Source organism: Hippoglossus stenolepis, chromosome 4 (genome assembly GCF_022539355.2).
Source record: "Hippoglossus stenolepis isolate QCI-W04-F060 chromosome 4, HSTE1.2, whole genome shotgun sequence".
Lineage (NCBI taxonomy): Eukaryota > Metazoa > Chordata > Actinopteri > Pleuronectiformes > Pleuronectidae > Hippoglossus > Hippoglossus stenolepis.
Window position 1 is genome coordinate 21,200,939 of NC_061486.1, and position 18,084 is coordinate 21,219,022.

Consider the following 18,084-nt stretch of genomic DNA (forward strand, 5'->3'; position numbering starts at 1 on the left):
TCTTTAATCCTGTGTGAACACTAGAACAACCTTTAAAGGGATAGTTCACCCAAAAAGGAAAATTCACTTATCATCTACTCACCACTATGCCAACGGAGGGCTGGGTGAAGTGTTTGACTCCACTAAACAATTTTGGAGTTTCAGGGGTAAACAGTGTTGCAGCCAAATCCAATACAATCATTTTTGGGTGAACTCTCTTTAAAATGTTGCTAAATGCCTTAAAGGTTTGTGATAATTGTTTAAAATAAGACATGGGGAACATCCTCTCATGATCAAAGTATGTAACAGCAGTTTTGTAAATAAATGATTTCACTATCCTCACACAGAATAGGGATTTACACAGCTAACACGGAAAAGGTGACACGTCCAGAAAAGAGAAGTATTAGGCGAATGTTGTTATTTGATCTCGATCTGTAGTACACCCTGACTTCTCCCACGCTCTCTCCCAATAGGAAACTGCAGGACGGAACAAGGAAATGACCTCCAACCGGTCCAATGACATCACGACGTTCCGGGTTCATTCATGTGGGAGCTGTCTGAGAGAAGTACTGCCACTACTTCAAGGCTTTACGGGTTTTTAATGGAGTCACCGTCCACGCAGACGCGCTGTTGATTGAACATCGACAGAGAGAAGCGGACCGTCGACATGTCGGAGGAGAAAAACTCTCCGGTAGGTTTCCTCTCACTTTGGGCGGGTGGTTTTACACCAGGCATGAGGCGCCTTCATTCACTGCTCCCTGTGCTGGCGACCGCCATTTCCGTATGCGTCGTCAAATGGAGCGCGGGGATTGGCTCACGTTCCCGTCAGTTTTAGTATTCTGTTTTCTATTGGGCAGTAGGAAGCAGGAGGGGCGGGGTTTGTAAAAGAAGAAGTGGATAAGCGAAGTTTGATTAGTTGATTAGCTGATGTGGTTACTAATGACGCATGTGACAGTGTCATGGCTTCTGACGTTTAAAGAGAAGTGACACAGACCTTCGGCTCCGAAACCGAGCAGAAACACAACTGCTGTGTTTTACTGCGTTAAAACTAGTTTTGCGAACTTCACGTTTCTTATTTGTCAGGAAGGGAAACACGTTTAATGTTGTCAGTTTTAGTTTATAAAGTGCCATAAGCTCTATTGTACTGATGCCGAATGAAAGTGTCCATTATAAGCTCCCGTAAGAACACACTGAGTGATTTTCATGGTGTAGTAAGATAGTGTTTGGCTGGATTCAAGTAAGGCTCTTGACAAACAGTTCAAATGCAGCCTCAGGATGACTTGTTGTATATGAAAACAGATACAATCACATGAAGAACATAAAGAAATTACATGTATTGTTACAGATAATCTGACATTTATTAAAAGCCTGACACACCAAAGTTATATCAAGAACTTAAAAAATCACATCAGTCAATATCAATCATTATCACAGTGAGTATCATATTATTTCTTTATGAGCAGAGAATGACAAACACTTGATAAAAAGAGAAACAAAATCAATGATGTGTTATACGTCCCACTGTGTTTGATTCATACGTATTATATTGTGGACTTATCTACTGTTGTTATTGAGGAAATTATATTGCTATAATCATTGATGTTGCCCAGTTGCCCAGCCTGAGCCTGAGCTGCCCTATTATGCACATGAGAAACAGTAAAAGGTCAAACATTTGAACCTCAAGTATTTTCACAATGAATTAAATTGGAATCTTCTTCAATATGTTATTCCAAAAAATTCCAAAGATCTATTGTTTCATTTTGGTGTTTCTCTCAGGGACTCTCTTCTATATTCTATTTCACAATATAATTATTTATAACAGTATTATTATCCTCAATCCTCCTCTGCTCAACCTCTCTTAGCTGACAAAGTCAACAAATAAAATGAAATAAAAAAGGTCATTGTTTAATAAAACATTATTCCTTCCTCATCACCAATTTTTAATACAGGAGGAATATATGTAGACAATTTTTAAGATGTGCGTAGTGTAAAATATATGATGCCTCATTCTGTACATATAACTATTTTAATGGATATTCCACATTTCCTTTCAAGTAACAACAGGGAAAATTGTGATTTGAATTTTCATAGTTTTACAGTATTTTTACATTCAGAAATAAGAAAGTTTCCAAACAAAGTGTGTTTTAATGACCACACCTTATACCCTGGAGCTGCCCCTCCCTGCCTCGTATAACGGACTCGGGTGAATAAGCGCCCTTATCTTCAGGGACCAGAGATATCTTGGGGTGGAGATCTTGAAGAAGTGGGGGGTGGTTCCTGGTAAAAAAGACCTCTGTTTAGTATGTAGAGACCATATGACCTCAGCACAGCTCCTTACCAAGACACAGCAGGCATTTCCAGCCACACAGAGCACACAATAGCCTCCACAGTGCAGACACCCGGTACGGACTCAGAATTATGGAGGCTGGACCTTACAAATACATCACGGTGAGGCGAGCAGAGAAAGGGTTCCATTGCATTTATATAAACGTGTAGGGGGGGGATTGATGAACACCAGCCAGAATATCAGGAAGAGGTTCTGCAGACAATGAGTTAAAACTCTTTCAACTAACTTCTCTTTTGCCCCGGCAGGATGGGAATGGCAAGGTTATTCGGCTCATCCGGATCGGAACCCGCAAAAGTCAGGTAAAGTACAACTGTATATTTCCAGTTTATAATTTTGGCTTTGATTAAAGTGTGCGAACTTAGATCCAGCAGAGTCCTAATGTGTCAGTTAACTGTCAGTTATCTCATGCACCGTTCCTGCATGCTGCTGTAGATACAGTAAAGAGATGTCTGGAGCTCTTCTTGCAGAGATAACATACACCACAAGGTCTTTTTAAGATAACTGTTCCTCCTTCAGTCTGATTGGAAGGTCATTTGATCTGTTTTTTTTGTTTGTTTTTTTTAACAAATATGAAAAGAGTCTCACTAAAGTTGAAGGTTTCTATTCTTTTCTATCCCAGTTGGCTCGCATCCAGACTGACAGTGTGGCGGACAAGCTGAAAGGCCTTTACCCTGAACTCAACTTGGAAATAGGTGAGAATCATCCCAAACTTCTGTTTTACTGTTTTATTTAGTTTTTGATACCAAAAAATGCATTGCACATGTAAAATACACTTTTGTAGCTGTGAACTATGAAAAACTCCTTTAAAATGAGCCCAATATACTCGTAGTAACAACGTTAAGTCATTTCTTTTGTCTGACTCACTGATCAAAAACCAGTTACAGTCTTGTAGCCATTCATTACCCTGCCACAGGGTGTGTTACTTCACCTTAATGTCCTCTGTGTCATAACTGAGGACAAATTACTAGTGTCCAAAACCTGTGGATCTGTGTTTTCACCGTTCTGTGTGTGGTTGATCATATTATTGAATCATTCTATCTTCTCTTTCAGTTGGCATGTCTACGACAGGAGACAGAATCCTTGACACCGCTCTATCAAAGGTGATTAAGTGACGATTGTTTAAGCGAAGAATGAACACATCTCGGGTCACAGCTGACAATTATCGTTACTATCAATATCTGCCGATTGTTTTTTAGATTAATTGCAAAATATCCCAGACAATGCCATCCCCAATTCCTGTACAACATCCAAGGTGGCATATTCAAATATAACACTTACATTTAAGCTGGATTCCTGGCATTATATATATATTTTTTTAATTCAAATTGTACTGATTTTTAAAGTCAAAAACTAAAATGCGTTAAAATGCACCTCATGTTCACCACTCACTGTAGAAATGTCTCATTCACTGTAACAGATGAATGTATAATAACGATGTGTTTTGTTTGTCCTGCAGATTGGAGAGAAGAGTTTGTTCACCAAAGAGCTGGAGACTGCTCTGGAGAGGAATGAGTGAGTAGGACCTGTGTCATCTGTGGCTGACACCACACTGTCTTCACTTCATTGTTTCACCAGCTGACACAAACGGTTTAACTGAAAGGGCTTCACGTCGGAAGACTGATACTTCTTGTATTGTAGCTGCCATTTAATATCCTCTCAAAAAAAAAAAAAAATCCATGCAGAGAGAAACCCTTTTGATTTCTCCTGCAGCCTCAGATGCTGCATATCTCTCTGATCTGTGGCTGCCTTGAAGATATAACATATGTCTCACCATTGAGTGGTTGTATTATGTATTGAAACATAAAAGGATCATGTATATATGACTGGGTTCTTCTGTGTCCTACAGGGTTGATCTGGTTGTTCATTCACTGAAAGACCTTCCCACCACTCTGCCTCCAGGATTCACCATTGGAGCTGTGTTGAAGTAAGTGCGCTCACACACAGAGGACATCTGCATATGTTAAGTGTGTCATTTTGGTTGTGAGATTTAAAATCAATTAACTTACAGCCTTACCATGAGAATTATTAGAATTAATAACAAAAATTAAAAAGTCACTGGCATATTTTTGAGTTATTTTAAATGTAATTTTTTTAGCATCTAGCCTTTATTGAATGGGAAACAGTGAAGAGGCAGACAGGAATCAGGTGTGATCCACGACATTGCACCTATGTGGCACGCACTGTAATTATTTGACCTCTATAGCGCTCCACTTTCAACTGGTCAAAGATGGAAAATGTTGATATATTATTTTAGCCCCTATAGGGATATTTGCACAGATTTTCCCCTTTAAAGTTGAAGTAAAATTTGAATTGTCATATTGCAGTTATTGAGCTCATTTGAACTAACTGCCAGGGTACGTGCTTTCTCGTCCCCCACCACAAAACTACCAAAATAGTTTTAGTGCCGAACCACAAACAATTGATTGATTGATGAACTGACCAAATTACAGTTCCGCAGCCGGCAGTGAAAAAGAAGACTGCTAGCAGCACATATTGATGTAAACAAATAAACAACAAATAAGTTATACCTCATGATATTAAAATAATCTAATTAGCAAAATAGGGGGAAGGAAGTGTTGACTGTGTTTTAGGTGAGAAAACTGGATGCAAACATTCCGTCGCTCTCTTCAGAGGAAAAACTTGAATTCACTTTGTTGTTTCTATTATTAACTCAGTTTTCAAACATTTTTTCCTTTTTAATAATTTAATGTAGCTTTTTTATTTTTTATTTTTTAAAGTAGTAAGTATTTAGGAGAGTGGAAAGGTGTTCGCTCAGGCTGTAAAGTTCAAATGATATGAACTGAATAATGTTGTTCTGCTGAGATAAAGTTTTATAAGTCATACGCACAGAGAATCTGACAAACTATTTTAATGTCACAGGCCCCTGACTGATCAGCAACTGAGAAGACAATAGACTTTTTAAATCTGAGGAACATGTTTCAAGGTTTAATAACATATTCGGTAGCCCATTATCTTCCATTAGACAACAGCTAGCAGAGGCATTCAACCACTTCCTTGCCAACATCACTGTTTAATACCAATACATGACACGCTGGGAGAGAGAATTTTATTCTGAAATATCAATGCACCTCTGGGACACAGTTTTTTTTAGCCTGGAAGTAAAATGCACTGGAAACAAGCTTGTAATCTAATGATAAATGCAAAATGCTGGATCCAATGCTCAAGTGCTTGAAACCATCTTTTGTGTTGATGTAAACTGAACATTACACAGAAACATGTTTCAGTGAACTTAATGTCACATAACATTACTGACTTATTGAGAATGTTTCTGAGGTCAGGTGAAAAGACAAAACGATGGTTAACGTTACATTGCTCACTTGATTCCATCTACTACATCTTACTTAAATAAATTAGTCCAAGATGTGCATTGATATTTCAATATGAAAACATCCTTCATGGCTAGGAAGTGGAAGAATGCAAACGTTAGCTGTTGTCTAATGAAAGCTAAATATGTTGTTCAACCTTGAAACGTGGTCTATAGGGAGGATGACTTTTGACAAACTTGTGTAGAGAACTTGGTGTAAAACCTTATCAGGAGGACGCCGTCATTTATTATTTCAAGCCGCTGATGCTAAAGCAGAACAGTGGAGATTGTGAGGCTGTGTTTGGGACCCGTCCTTTGTCGGAACTGTTCCTATTTCCCAGTTCCATAATTGATCGCAGTATAAGTCAAATGTTGCTTATTGTCCGTTCTGCAGATCCCTATAGAATTTGTAGTGTAGACTCTTTGAGGTTGTTCTGACCAGGTGTAATGGCTCACCGTGCTTTGTTTTTTTTATTCCTTCTAGGAGAGAAAATCCCCATGATGCAGTGGTTTTACACCCAAAAAATGCAGGGAAAACTCTTGATTCTCTGCCAGAAAACAGGTAAAGCACAATGGATGATGTCTCTAGTTGTACTTGCTCACAGTCATGTCAAAGGTATGAATTACTTGACCTCATACTGTGTGTTTGTGTAGTGTCATCGGCACCAGTTCACTGCGCCGCGCTGCTCAGCTGAAGAAGAGATTCCCCCAACTCATGTTCAAAGACATCGTATCCTTCAAGAAAGCAAACGATAGCAGCTGAAAATGAGACCGAAATTATTTGTGTTTTACCACACAACAAACCGTCTGTTTAATATTCAGGTTTAAGTATATATTTTCTCATGAGGAAGGGTGTGTTGGCAAGCCCCAGTTTCTGTCCTTAACTGTGGTCCTCAGCGTGGAAACCTGAACACACGTCTGAAGAAGCTGGATGAGAAGGAGGACTTTGCTGCCATCATCCTGGCTGCTGCTGGCCTCAAGAGGATGGGCTGGGACAACCGGATCAGCCAGGTACAGTTCTGACCATATCCTGGTCCTCTGTTTAAAGCTTTCCTGTGTGACCTTTCTCATCTAACAAACTTTTTTCCACTGGTAGATCCTGGAGCCTGAAGACTGTATGTACGCTGTTGGACAGGTAATTGGAATACAACATATGACTCATACAAGAGGAGGATAATTGATGGATGATTGATGATCGATTATGCTAATATGTGTCTATGCCTGTCTCTTTCAGGGGGCTCTGGCAGTGGAGGTACGGGCCAGAGATGTAGACATCCTGGAAATGGTGTCCGTCCTTCACGATGCTGAAACTGTGCTGCGCTGCATAGCTGAGAGAGCCTTCCTCAAACAGCTGGTACACACACAGACACACAGATTCCTCCACTCATTTTCCTTTTCTATGAACCTGGCATACACAGTGTATTCAATAAAAAATGTTCGCCATTTGCAGGAGGGTGGGTGCAGCGTTCCAGTGGCTGTGAACACCGAAGTGAAAGACTCCCAGGTAAGATTACAAGGTCTACTCAGACACACCTGAATCCTGTGAGGGATTTGTTGCTGTGTGCACACGTCTGAGCAAAGAATCTCCTGCTGTTCCATTTTAATGAATTCACTCAGCCGGACATGTTCATGTTTGCCAGTTTCTGTTAAAGTGGCGGACATCAAGTGACGTTATGTGACTCATTTGGGTCTGAGGACTACAAGTTAAAAAAAATAAGCAGACTAGAAGACTGGGTTAAAGTAATAAATATTTACTGTTAAATGATGAAAGTATAACATTTAATAGATAGTTTGTTGTTGTGTTTTCTCAGCTCTACCTGACAGGAGCAGTGTACAGCCTGGACGGATCAGACAGTCTGAAGGAAACCATGCAGACTAGTATCGCTGCTACTGCTGACAAGGTAACAGCCAAACACATCAAAAATATCTTATTTGCCACCACAAACATACAGTCTGGATGGAACATGTAGTAAGAGAGAAATTGTCTGTTTTTCCTCTGTGTGTGTGTGTGTGTGGTATCACCTCCCAAACTTTACTTTGACAATGTGTCTCTGTGTGACAGAGCTCAGAAGAGGTGGACGAGCAGGTCCAACGTGTGGGAGTGACAGCCACAAAGATCTCGGGTGAAGCCCAAGACAGAGCTGAGGGGCTGGGGGTCAACCTGGCCAACCTCCTGCTGAGCAAAGGAGCCAAGGAGATCTTAACAGTGGCCAGGCAGCTCAATGATGCCAGGTAATCCTGCCCCACTGAGGGACGGGGGGCTGCACAGCTGGCAGGGTCCTCGGCTACAGTCAGTCACAGTCTTGTGTCAAGTAAAAACTTGATTTCAGTTTTTTTTATTTAATGTTACACATTTAAAATGAGCAAAAAGTGCCAAATGGGGCCGTTTATTCCTTCTGCACCAGATGAGCTCGGTCAGCAGCCAATAAATTGTTACTTGGACTATTTTTGTGCTCAGTCTGATAAAATGTCTCCTGTCAATATCAGCTTGTTCAGAGTCACTGCCGTGTGCAGCACTCTTGGTCTTGGTTCATAGTACCTCATGGAGCTATCCTCTGAGTCACCGACTAACCACCTGTGATGAACAATGGGAAGCAAAAAATGGCCTTCAAACAGTAACACAAACCTAACCCTCAGCACTTAGGCTACATCTATACTACTACAATTTTGTTTGAAAGCAGTGTAACTGCACAACAGCTGTTAGCAAAAGCAACACGGTCCGCAACACTTGTTATTGATGATTCAATGCCTGCTGTTTTGTTCCGGAAGAGGGTCATGTGATAGGAGCCTGATGAATCAGAGGCTACATCATGACCGAAAAGACAGAATCAGCAAGTGGGTGTGTTTATGTCGTTTCCAAACATCTCCGTTTCTGTCTGTCCAGACTAAAACACAACCCCAGAGTATTCAAACTAAAACTGGGCCAGAAGCGTTTTCCAAACGTCTCAGTTATAGCGGACCTAAAACTCCGGGGTAGTGTGGACACCCGGCATATCCATATCAGAGTTGATGTGTTTTCACATGAAAATGTCATAGTATGGATGTAGCCTTAGAGTACCATCACTGGCTGATGTCCTCATGGTGAAACCCTGCATTGTTTTTTAAAGCATATCATTACAGTATCAGTGTCTCAGAAAAATTCAACATTTTGTATATTTTTCCCCAAGGATGTTTTATCAGCGTCCAGTATCGGTTTCCCCAAGCAGGTAGAAAAGGGTTGTTAAACCAGAGTTCCTCTCATAGCTTTTATCTGCATTATCGTTTGGAAAAAAATGACTTGATGGTACCAAAGACTTGTTTCCAAGCACATGGGCACATTTTCTGTGTTTTGGCTGGTAATTATGCACTGAAGTAAGGCTCCTTTAGGTGGGAGGTTTGTGAAATGTAGATACATATGTAATTTCAGTCATTCATTCATCAGCTCTAAACTCCTTGGAGGTTGATGACTTTCTTTTTTGAACTTCCACCTTCACAAGTTGATCAGACCTCATCCACTGGAGTGTTAAAGTATTGTGTTTTAACATGTAGGCTCCTTAAACAGAGGTTTTCTCTCTGCATGATCTTCATTCAGCTCATGTTGATTCTAACATTTACAGCCAAGGAGGTTTACCATGTTTTCGGAGTATGCTAGCTACTATATAGAGAACATTTATTTCATATACATAACGATAAGCATTTTGTTTTACCCTTGTGGCAGAGCTAAGCTAACAGCTTTGTCCCAAGTATATTTTATGATTTCAGTTTTACTTAATGAGTGGAGAATCCATGTTAACCTCTGGAGTTCATCTGCTCTCAGTTTTCTTGCCTCTGATTTTAAATGCGCTCTGGGCTGTTACTTTGTCCTGTTTATGCTTTGCTGAGAGCATCTTCAAACAATGGTTGTAATATCTGTAACAGACTAGGCAGCAAACTAGGTTTTAACTAAGGTATAAATGCTACGTTTTTGGTTGTACAGGAGTAAAATGAACTGTTTAAAAGGTGAAGGACACAGAAGCACAGCAACTTATTAGTTGTCATATGCTGGCTATGGGGGATACTCCTGTTGTGTACAGTTAGTAAGCGAGACAGACCCTATTTAATTGAAAATAATGCACAATATTACATTACTTTATCAGTATATTACTGTTGTATTGCCACACTCTGAACACTGGCTCAAGGCTTGATTAAATGACCATTATGGACTCTGTCATGTTGATGGTACTATGTTGTGCTGAATTTGAAAGAATCACACCACCTTCACCTAACATAAGTAGGTACTTGTAATAATTACATCTACATCTCCTGAGATGGTTCTCATATTTATGGTGTAGTTTTCTTGAGATAATCTAAGTTATTATACAATGAATAATCATTAAACTCATAAATATGGAATCTGTATCTACACATCTACAAGATATTTATGCTGTTATCCTGAGTTGCTAAGTCATTATTACAACATAGATATGCCAATGAATATTTTGGTGAATACAATGCGTTTCTGTATAGTTCATCCAGACCTATTCAAAATGTTTGCAGTTTAAATGTTTTTGTAAAATTGATGAAAACCTGATGCTGTAGCAAATTTCCAAACTGCTTGACCATAATAAGTTCCCTAATGCAATAAACGTAAATGATTTGTCAGCTTCTATCAAAGTGCCAGCTGTCATTTGTGCCTGAGTAAACTGTATACGCTGCCTTACAGAACTGCAGAACTAAGAACTGTCTGTTTTTGCTCTAAAATCACAGTAGATCTTTATTCTGCAGCAGTAAACCCACAGTCAGTGTGTTATTGTATAAATTTATTTTTTAGTTCTTTATTGTGTATTATACTTAATTTAAACCTCCTGAGAAAGGAGGTAACATCTGCCATAATTATTTTTCAGCTTTAATTTCTGTATGAGTTAACATAGAATGTTCTTTTATTTAGATTCTGTGTCACGGTAACATGTTTTGACACTTATGTGGAAGTCATGTCAAATTAGAAACACTGATATGTCAATAAAGATGTGTGTGTTATACCTGACTGTCCAGTTCTTGTTTTGTTATTAACCAAACCTCAGATCAGTTCAGATACATGTTGATTTACACTTTTGTTTAGATCAGTAACTGTATATAAAGATGCTTGACATATCTGCCCTTCCTACCACTATCCAGAAACTAAGCCAAAGTATCTTGAAAATGAATGCCGATGAATGCCTGGACTTGCTTGTGTTTCTTGAAGACATTTCATCTCTCATCCAAGAGGCTTCCTCACTTCTAAGTGACTAATGGAAGGTTTCAGGTATTTAACCTCTGTGGGTCTGTTCAACTGTGTTGAGAGTTGTTATATATATAACCCAACAGGTTGTTGACCCCCCCATCAGATAATTTGATTTCACACATGACCTGCAGAGGATCTCCAGGTGTTTGTTTGAACAGCACATCGACACTGGCGTCAGTTCTTATCTTGTTAAATTAGCGTCAAGTGTTTTGGCCTTGTTATTAACGATACAGGCCGAACTTGAGGGTACACTGAGGCTAAAGGTAAATCTGAATGGCGCCTTGTTTAGATAGCTGTACTATAACAATAGTTAGCAACCATTGGACACCTAATTGGAAGTTGTAAACAAACATTTGGAATGAAGAACAATCTTATTTTCTTCTAATTATCGTGCTGAAGCAGTTTTGTTCAATAGCACTGAGCTTTTTGAGAACAATTCTTACGAAACAACAAACCCCCACTAAGTTACACACTTAGACTTAGTAAGAGACGAGAAGTGAGCTACAACAAACCCCAGTGGTTGATGGGATAACAACCTGTTGTTTGCAGCACGTTGTTAATGACAATAAGAGACAGAACATGTCTGCGTTTACTAAGTTTAACCACCGTGTGGCATTATAAAGTAATGTTGTACAACAACTCTGGAACACTTTGTATATTTTTTCACAACCGACAAAAACTTAACATAGGCTGAAAGTAGCAAACTAATAACAACTGATTTAGCTTAGGATACTAAAACGAACACCAAAACCTAACAGGAACTGTAGGTTTTTAGCAATTTATGCAAAACGGCAATGGAGAACTGGCAACCAACACATTTCTCACCTTGTGCTTCTTCTTCTCTGGGTCTGGCTTTGTGCTGGATCATCAATGTTCTGATCTCAACAAGCCTGGACAAATTACTGAGAAACCAATCAGAGGCTGCATGCATTGATTTTCATTTGAATGACATCATCACGTACTCCTCTCACAGAAAGTATTTTACAGTATTTTTATATTACAAAAAAACAAAACACTGAAGTATTTTGATACAAAATATGAATCGATTTTCATCAAAGGAGTATTCAGCTGCAACATAAAACTTCACCACTAAATATCACTAAATTCTATAGAATTCTAAAGTCATTAAATGTTTTGTGACTTGGCAAAGAGAAAATAAAACGGGTGGGTGATTAAATGTCTGTATTATCATAAAAACAGAGGTTTATACAGACACGTCTACGTCACTCATACGCTCCTGTTTATATACTTTCCATCCAGCTTTCGGAGTCGCACTGGTTTAGCTCAGTGGTTACTTCATCTACTTTCTTTCAGAATAATGATTACCAGTCCCTCACGGGATCGAAACCACGGGCGCTGTCCAGTGTTTTCTTTTTCTCTGCTCTCACCTGCTCTCTCTCCTTCACTTCACTCTTCCATCAACTCCAGACTTTGTTCTTACACTGAACTATTATGTCGCTTTTCGCCATTAAAACGTTGAACACTTATTTCCGCAGTGAAACCTGTCAAACGGAGCTCTGACAGATCAAAGTGTCGTGGTCACTTTGATGTTGTTGTTTTTATTCTATTCGCCCCGAGCGTTGATGAATCTTATAGTTTCCCGTAAATGTTCAGGAGAATATTGCGGTGAATTTGTTAAAATCATGTTGTCTCGCGCCTGATCATGCACCTCAACACCATGCTCAGCACTGATCCCTCCTGGCTCAGTCTGTAAAGGTTCCTGCGTCAAGTTAACTATGTTGTAACCACTATTGTGTCAAAATAAAACCGTAAATAAAACAGCAAACTTATTTTAAGTTGTTTTCCTGCTGATCAGTGAATACAACATGTTTAAAATACACAAGAAAATGTCAGAATAATCTCTGTTAAATGTTTACAGCACTGCCGACAGCATTATATTTTCTCCAAACGTATGTGTGAGTGTTTTGTATGTATTTTGTGAATGTTTCAATTTGAAAATGAAAAGAAAACCGGACATGCGTGACTTGACTTCCTGTGGCGCATGCACAGAGGATCTGGGCACAAGGATAATTTTGTTTGTCAGAGACAGGTTATCAAACATTATGTTATATTCATTGAAAAAAAGGGGGGAAGAAGGTTGTGAACCTAAAAAATTCAGTTTATGAAACTCCCTTTGTAATTTTAAATACATTTACATATTTTAGAGTAAAACAGTGAGTTACATTTGTGTTATTAAAAGTCTAAAGATTTAAATCATGTCAGAATTTTGATGTTATTTTACAATGAAATAATTAAGGATAGAAATTGCATCAACATGTCCACAAAATTAACAAGAGTTATCAATTCTGCGCTCATCTGCAAATGATAGAATTCACTGGATGGATTTTATGCAATATTTTGATACTGAGGTTTATGATTTTGCAAGGGATGAAAAAATTACGAGGTAAACATATTTTTTCATATTTACTTCTAAATATAATATAAATCTATCAGGGTGATTTAGTTTATATTTAGAAAAATTTGCTGGATATCTTTATTATCACATTTCTTGTCATATATGCTGATGGCATCCAAAAGCAATTCAGATGGAGTTTCTCTTAAAATGGGTCAGTCCTGTGGGAATAGCAGAGTTGTGGTATTTAAAAGGAAAGGAGAGTTGTATCTAAAACGTTCATAGGACAGAATTTGTCCATGTTCATAAAAAACTGGATAGAATATTACTGCTACAGTTTCATTATGAACCAATTGTTTTTAAACTTCTCATAATAACATACGCCTGCAGCTCTAACTGCGTCATCCTCCATTGCTGCATTGTAGTTGTGCACATTGCTGTTTGCAGCACTATTTGCCACATACTCACTCATACTATTGTTCATAAAGTTTTTATCATCCCCACAGACAGTCAGATACATAGGTCAGACCCGACCTCACAGTTAGTTATGAGAAAACCTTCAAGTGGCATGCAATGCAGTTCTCTCTCACCAGAACTTGTTTCGTGAAACTTCTGTCTACACAAAATATAAATTGGGCCATGTCCCACCCAGACATAAAATTTCATGGAAACGAGTTTAGTGATTTTGACATCATCCTTTGTAAGGTTCTGTGTGCAAGATTTAGGTGGAAGGGAGCTATTGGCAGAAACTGAATATAAAATAATCCTAGTGATGTTTTCACTAATGTGTAATCATCTAAACTGTTCGAATTGTTGTTTTCTTTACCCTAGAATGGGCCCTTTATATTAACATCGGGAGTGGGTCCTCTCTATGGAGGCCGCCATGGTTTTTACAGTAGGCCAAACTGGCCAAACTAAACACCTTGTGAGGTTTTATGACAACTGAATTCTACCACAGGTTGTCTTTCATGTTTGAATAGGGAGGGTGAGGTGAGCGGTATTCAGCTGCAACATAAAACTTCACCACTAGATGTCACTTAATTCTACAGACTCATTCAATAACAAACAAACATTTCAAACAATAATCATATTGGCGGAGGAAATGAAGTCATTAAATGTTTTGTGACTTGGCAAAGAGAAAATAAAACGGGTGGGTGATTAAATGTCTGTATTATCATGAAGACAGAGGTGTATACAGACACGTCTACGTCACTCATACGCTCCTGTTTATATACTTTCCATCCAGCTTTCGGAGTCGCACTGGTTTAGCTCAGTGGTTACTTCATCTACTTTCTTTCAGAATAATGATTACCAGTCTCTCACGGGATCGAAACCACGGGCGCTGTCCAGTGTTTTCTTTCTCTCTCCTTCACTTAACTCCTCCATCAACTCCAGACTTTGTTCTTACACTGAACTATTATGTCGCTTTTCGCCATTAAAACATTGAACACTTATTTCCGCTGTGAAACCTGTCAAACGGAGCTCTGACAGATCAAAGTGTCGTGGTGACTTTGATGTTGTTTTTATTCTATTCGCCCCGAGCGTTGATGAATCTTATAGTTTCCCGTAAATGTTCAGGAGAATATTGCGGTGAATTTGTTAAAATCATGTTGTCTCGCGCCTGATCACGCACCTCAACACCATGCTCAACACTGATCCCTCCTGGTTCAGTCTATAAAGGTTCCTGCGTCAAGTTAACTATGTTGTAACCAGTATTGTGTCAAAATAAAACAGCAAACTTATTTTAAGTTGTTTTCCTGCTGATCAGTGAATACAGGATGTTTAAAATACACAAGAAAATGTCAGAATAATCTCTGTTAAATGTTTACAGCACTGCCGACAGCATTATATTTTCTTCAAACGTATGTGTGAGTGTTTTGTATGTATTTTGTGAATGTTTCAATTTGAAAATGAAAAGAAAACTGGATATGCGTGACTTGACTTCCTGTGGCGCATGCGCAGAGGATCTGGGCACAAGGATAATTTTGTTTGTCAGAGACAGGTTATCAAACATTATGTTATATTCATTAAAAAACGGGGGAAGAAGGTTGTGAACCTAAAAATGTGTTATGAAACTCCCTTTGTAATTTTAAATACATTTACATATTTTAGATAAAACAGTGAGTTACATTTGTGTTATTAAAAGTCTAAAGATTTAAATCATATCAGAATTTTGATGTTATTTTACAATGAAAGAATTAAGGCATAGAAATTTCATCAACATGTCCACAAAATTAACAAGAGTTATCAATTCTGCGCTCATCTGCAAATGATAGAATTCACTGGATGGATTTTATGCAAGATTTTGATACTGACGTTTTTGATTTTGCAAGGGATGCAAAATTTACGTGGTAAAATTATTTTTCATATTTACTTCTAAATATAATATAAATCTATCAGGGTGATTTAGTTTTTATTTAGAAAAATTTGCTGGATATCTTTAATATTAAATTTCTTGTCATATATGTTGATGGCATCCAAAAGCAATTCAGATGGAGTTTCTCTTAAAATGGGTCAGTCCTGTGGGAATAGCAGAGTTGTATTATTTAAAAGGAAAGGAGAGTTGTATCTAGTTATAAAACGTTCATAGGACAGAATTTGTCCATGTTCATGAAAAATGGATAGAATATTACTGCTACAGTTTCATTATGAACCAATTTTTTTTTACACTTCTCATAATAACATACGCCTGCAGCTCAAACTGCGTCATCCTCCATTGCTGCATTGTAGTTGTGCACATTGCTGTTTGCAGCACTATTTGCCACATGCTCACTCACGCTATTGTTCATAAAGTTTTTATCTTCCCCACAGACAGTCAGATACATAGGTCAGACCCGACCTCACAGTTAGTTATGAGAAAACCTTCAAGTAGCATGCAATGCAGTTCTCTCTCACCAGAACTTGTTTCGTGAAACTTCTGTCTACACAAAATATAAATTGGGCCATGTCCCACCCAGACATAAAATTTCATGGAAACGAGTTTAGTGGTTTTGACATCATCCTTTGTAAGGTTCTGTGTGCAAGATTTAGGTGGAAGGGAGCTATTGGCAGAAACTGAATATAAAATAATCCTAGTGATGTTTTCACTAATGTGTAATCATCTAAACTGTTCGAATTGTTGTTTTCTTTACCCTAGAATGGGCCCTTTATATTAACATCGGGAGTGGGTCCTCTCTATGGAGGCCGCCATGTTTTTTACATTGGGCCAAACTGGACAAACTAAACACCTTGTGAGGTTTTATGACAACTGAATTCTACTACAGGTTCTCTTTCATGTTTGAATGGGGAGGGTAAGGTGAGGAGTATTCAGCTGCAACATAAAACTTCACCAATAGATGTCACTTAATTCTACAGACTCATTCAATAACAAACAAACATTTCAAACAATAATCATCTTGGCGGAGGAAATAAAGTCATTCAATGTTTTGTGACTTGGCAAAGAGAAAATAAAACGGGTGGGTGATTAAATGTCTGTATTATCATGAAGACAGAGATGTATACAGACACGTCTACGTCACTCATACGCTCCTGTTTATATACTTTCCATCCAGCTTTCAGTGTCGCACTGGTTTAGCTCAGTGGTTACTTCATCTACTTTCTTTCAGAATAATGATTACCAGTCTCTCACGGGATCGAAACCACGGGCGCTGTCCAGTTTTTTTCTCTCTCTCTCCTTCACTTAACTCCTCCATCAACTCCAGACTTTGTTCTACACTGAACTATTATGTCGCTTTTCGCCATTAAAACGTTGAACACTTATTTCCGCAGTGAAACCTGTCAAACGGAGCTCTGACAGATCAAAGTGTCGTGGTGACTTTGATGTTGTTGTTTTTATTCTATTCGCCCCGAGCGTTGATGAATCTTATAGTTTCCCGTAAATGTTCAGGAGAATATTGCGGTGAATTTGTTAAAATCATGTTGTCTCGCGCCTGATCACGCACCTCAACACCATGCTCAACACTGATCCCTCCTGGTTCAGTCTATAAAGGTTCCTGCGTCAAGTTAACTATGTTGTAACCACTATTGTGTCAAAATAAAACCGTAAATAAAACAGCAAACTTATTTTAAGTTTTTTTCCTGCTGATCAGTGAATACAGGATGTTTAAAATACACAAGAAAATGTCAGAATAATCTCTGTTCAATGTTTACAGCACTGCCGACAGCATTATATTTTCTCCAACGTATGTGTGAGTGTTTTGTATGTATTTTGTGAATGTTTCAATTTGAAAATGAAAAGAAAACCGGATATGCCTGACTTGACTTCCTGTGGCGCATGCGCAGAGGATCTGGGCACAAGGATAATTTTGTTTGTCAGAGACAGGTTATCAAACATTATGTTATATTCATTCAAAAAACGGGGGAAGAAGGTTGTGAACCTAAAAATGTGTTATGAAACTCCCTTTGTAATTTTAAATACATTTACATATTTTAGAATAAAACAGTGAGTTACATTTGTGTTATTAAAAGTCGGAAGATTTAATTGATATCAGAATTTTGATGTTATTTTACAATGAAAGAATTAAGCATAGAAATTTCATCTGCATGTCCACAAACTTAACAAGACTTATCAATTCTGCGCTCATCTGCAAATGATAGAATTCACTGGATGGATTTTATGCAAGATTTTGATACTGACGTTTTTGATTTTGCAAGGGATGAAAAATTTACGTGGTAAAAATATTTTTTCATATTTACTTCTAAATATAATATAAATCTATCAGGGTGATTTAGTTTTTATTTAGAAAAATTTGCTGGATATCTTTAATATTAAATTTCTTGTCATATATGTTGATGGCATCCAAAAGCAATTCAGATGGAGTTTCTCTTAAAATGGGTCAGTC

General features: G+C 38.2%; 1 protein-coding gene across 2 annotated transcripts; it reads left to right on the forward strand.

Annotated features, from left to right (window-relative positions):
• The first annotated feature begins 479 nt into the window (after positions 1-479).
• LOC118106432 (porphobilinogen deaminase) lies at positions 480-10,648 on the forward strand. Of its 2 annotated transcripts, none has more exons than XM_035154971.2 (14): positions 480-670; positions 2,572-2,625; positions 2,946-3,018; positions 3,377-3,426; positions 3,783-3,838; positions 4,173-4,250; positions 6,136-6,213; positions 6,306-6,381; positions 6,549-6,662; positions 6,748-6,786; positions 6,886-7,005; positions 7,102-7,155; positions 7,463-7,552; positions 7,714-10,648. In XM_035154971.2, exons 1-14 carry the CDS (start codon positions 647-649, stop codon positions 7,885-7,887), a joined length of 1,080 nt encoding a protein of 359 aa, XP_035010862.1. In that variant the 5' UTR covers positions 480-646; the 3' UTR covers positions 7,888-10,648. The 2 variants fall into 2 exon arrangements, with proteins under 2 accessions (XP_035010862.1, XP_035010861.1); XM_035154970.2 differs by lacking the exon at positions 480-670 and adding an exon at positions 2,269-2,427.
• Positions 10,649-18,084: the final 7,436 nt, after the last annotated feature.

Excerpts from the sequence above, each read along its gene's own strand:
- LOC118106432 (XM_035154970.2), top strand. The coding sequence starts at position 2,398 with ATGGAGGCTGGACCTTACAAATACATCACG. Across the intron at positions 2,428-2,571 it reads GACCTTACAAATACATCACG|GATGGGAATGGCAAGGTTAT; the intron begins GTGAGGCGAGCA and ends TTGCCCCGGCAG. Across the intron at positions 6,214-6,305 it reads GATTCTCTGCCAGAAAACAG|TGTCATCGGCACCAGTTCAC; the intron begins GTAAAGCACAAT and ends GTGTTTGTGTAG.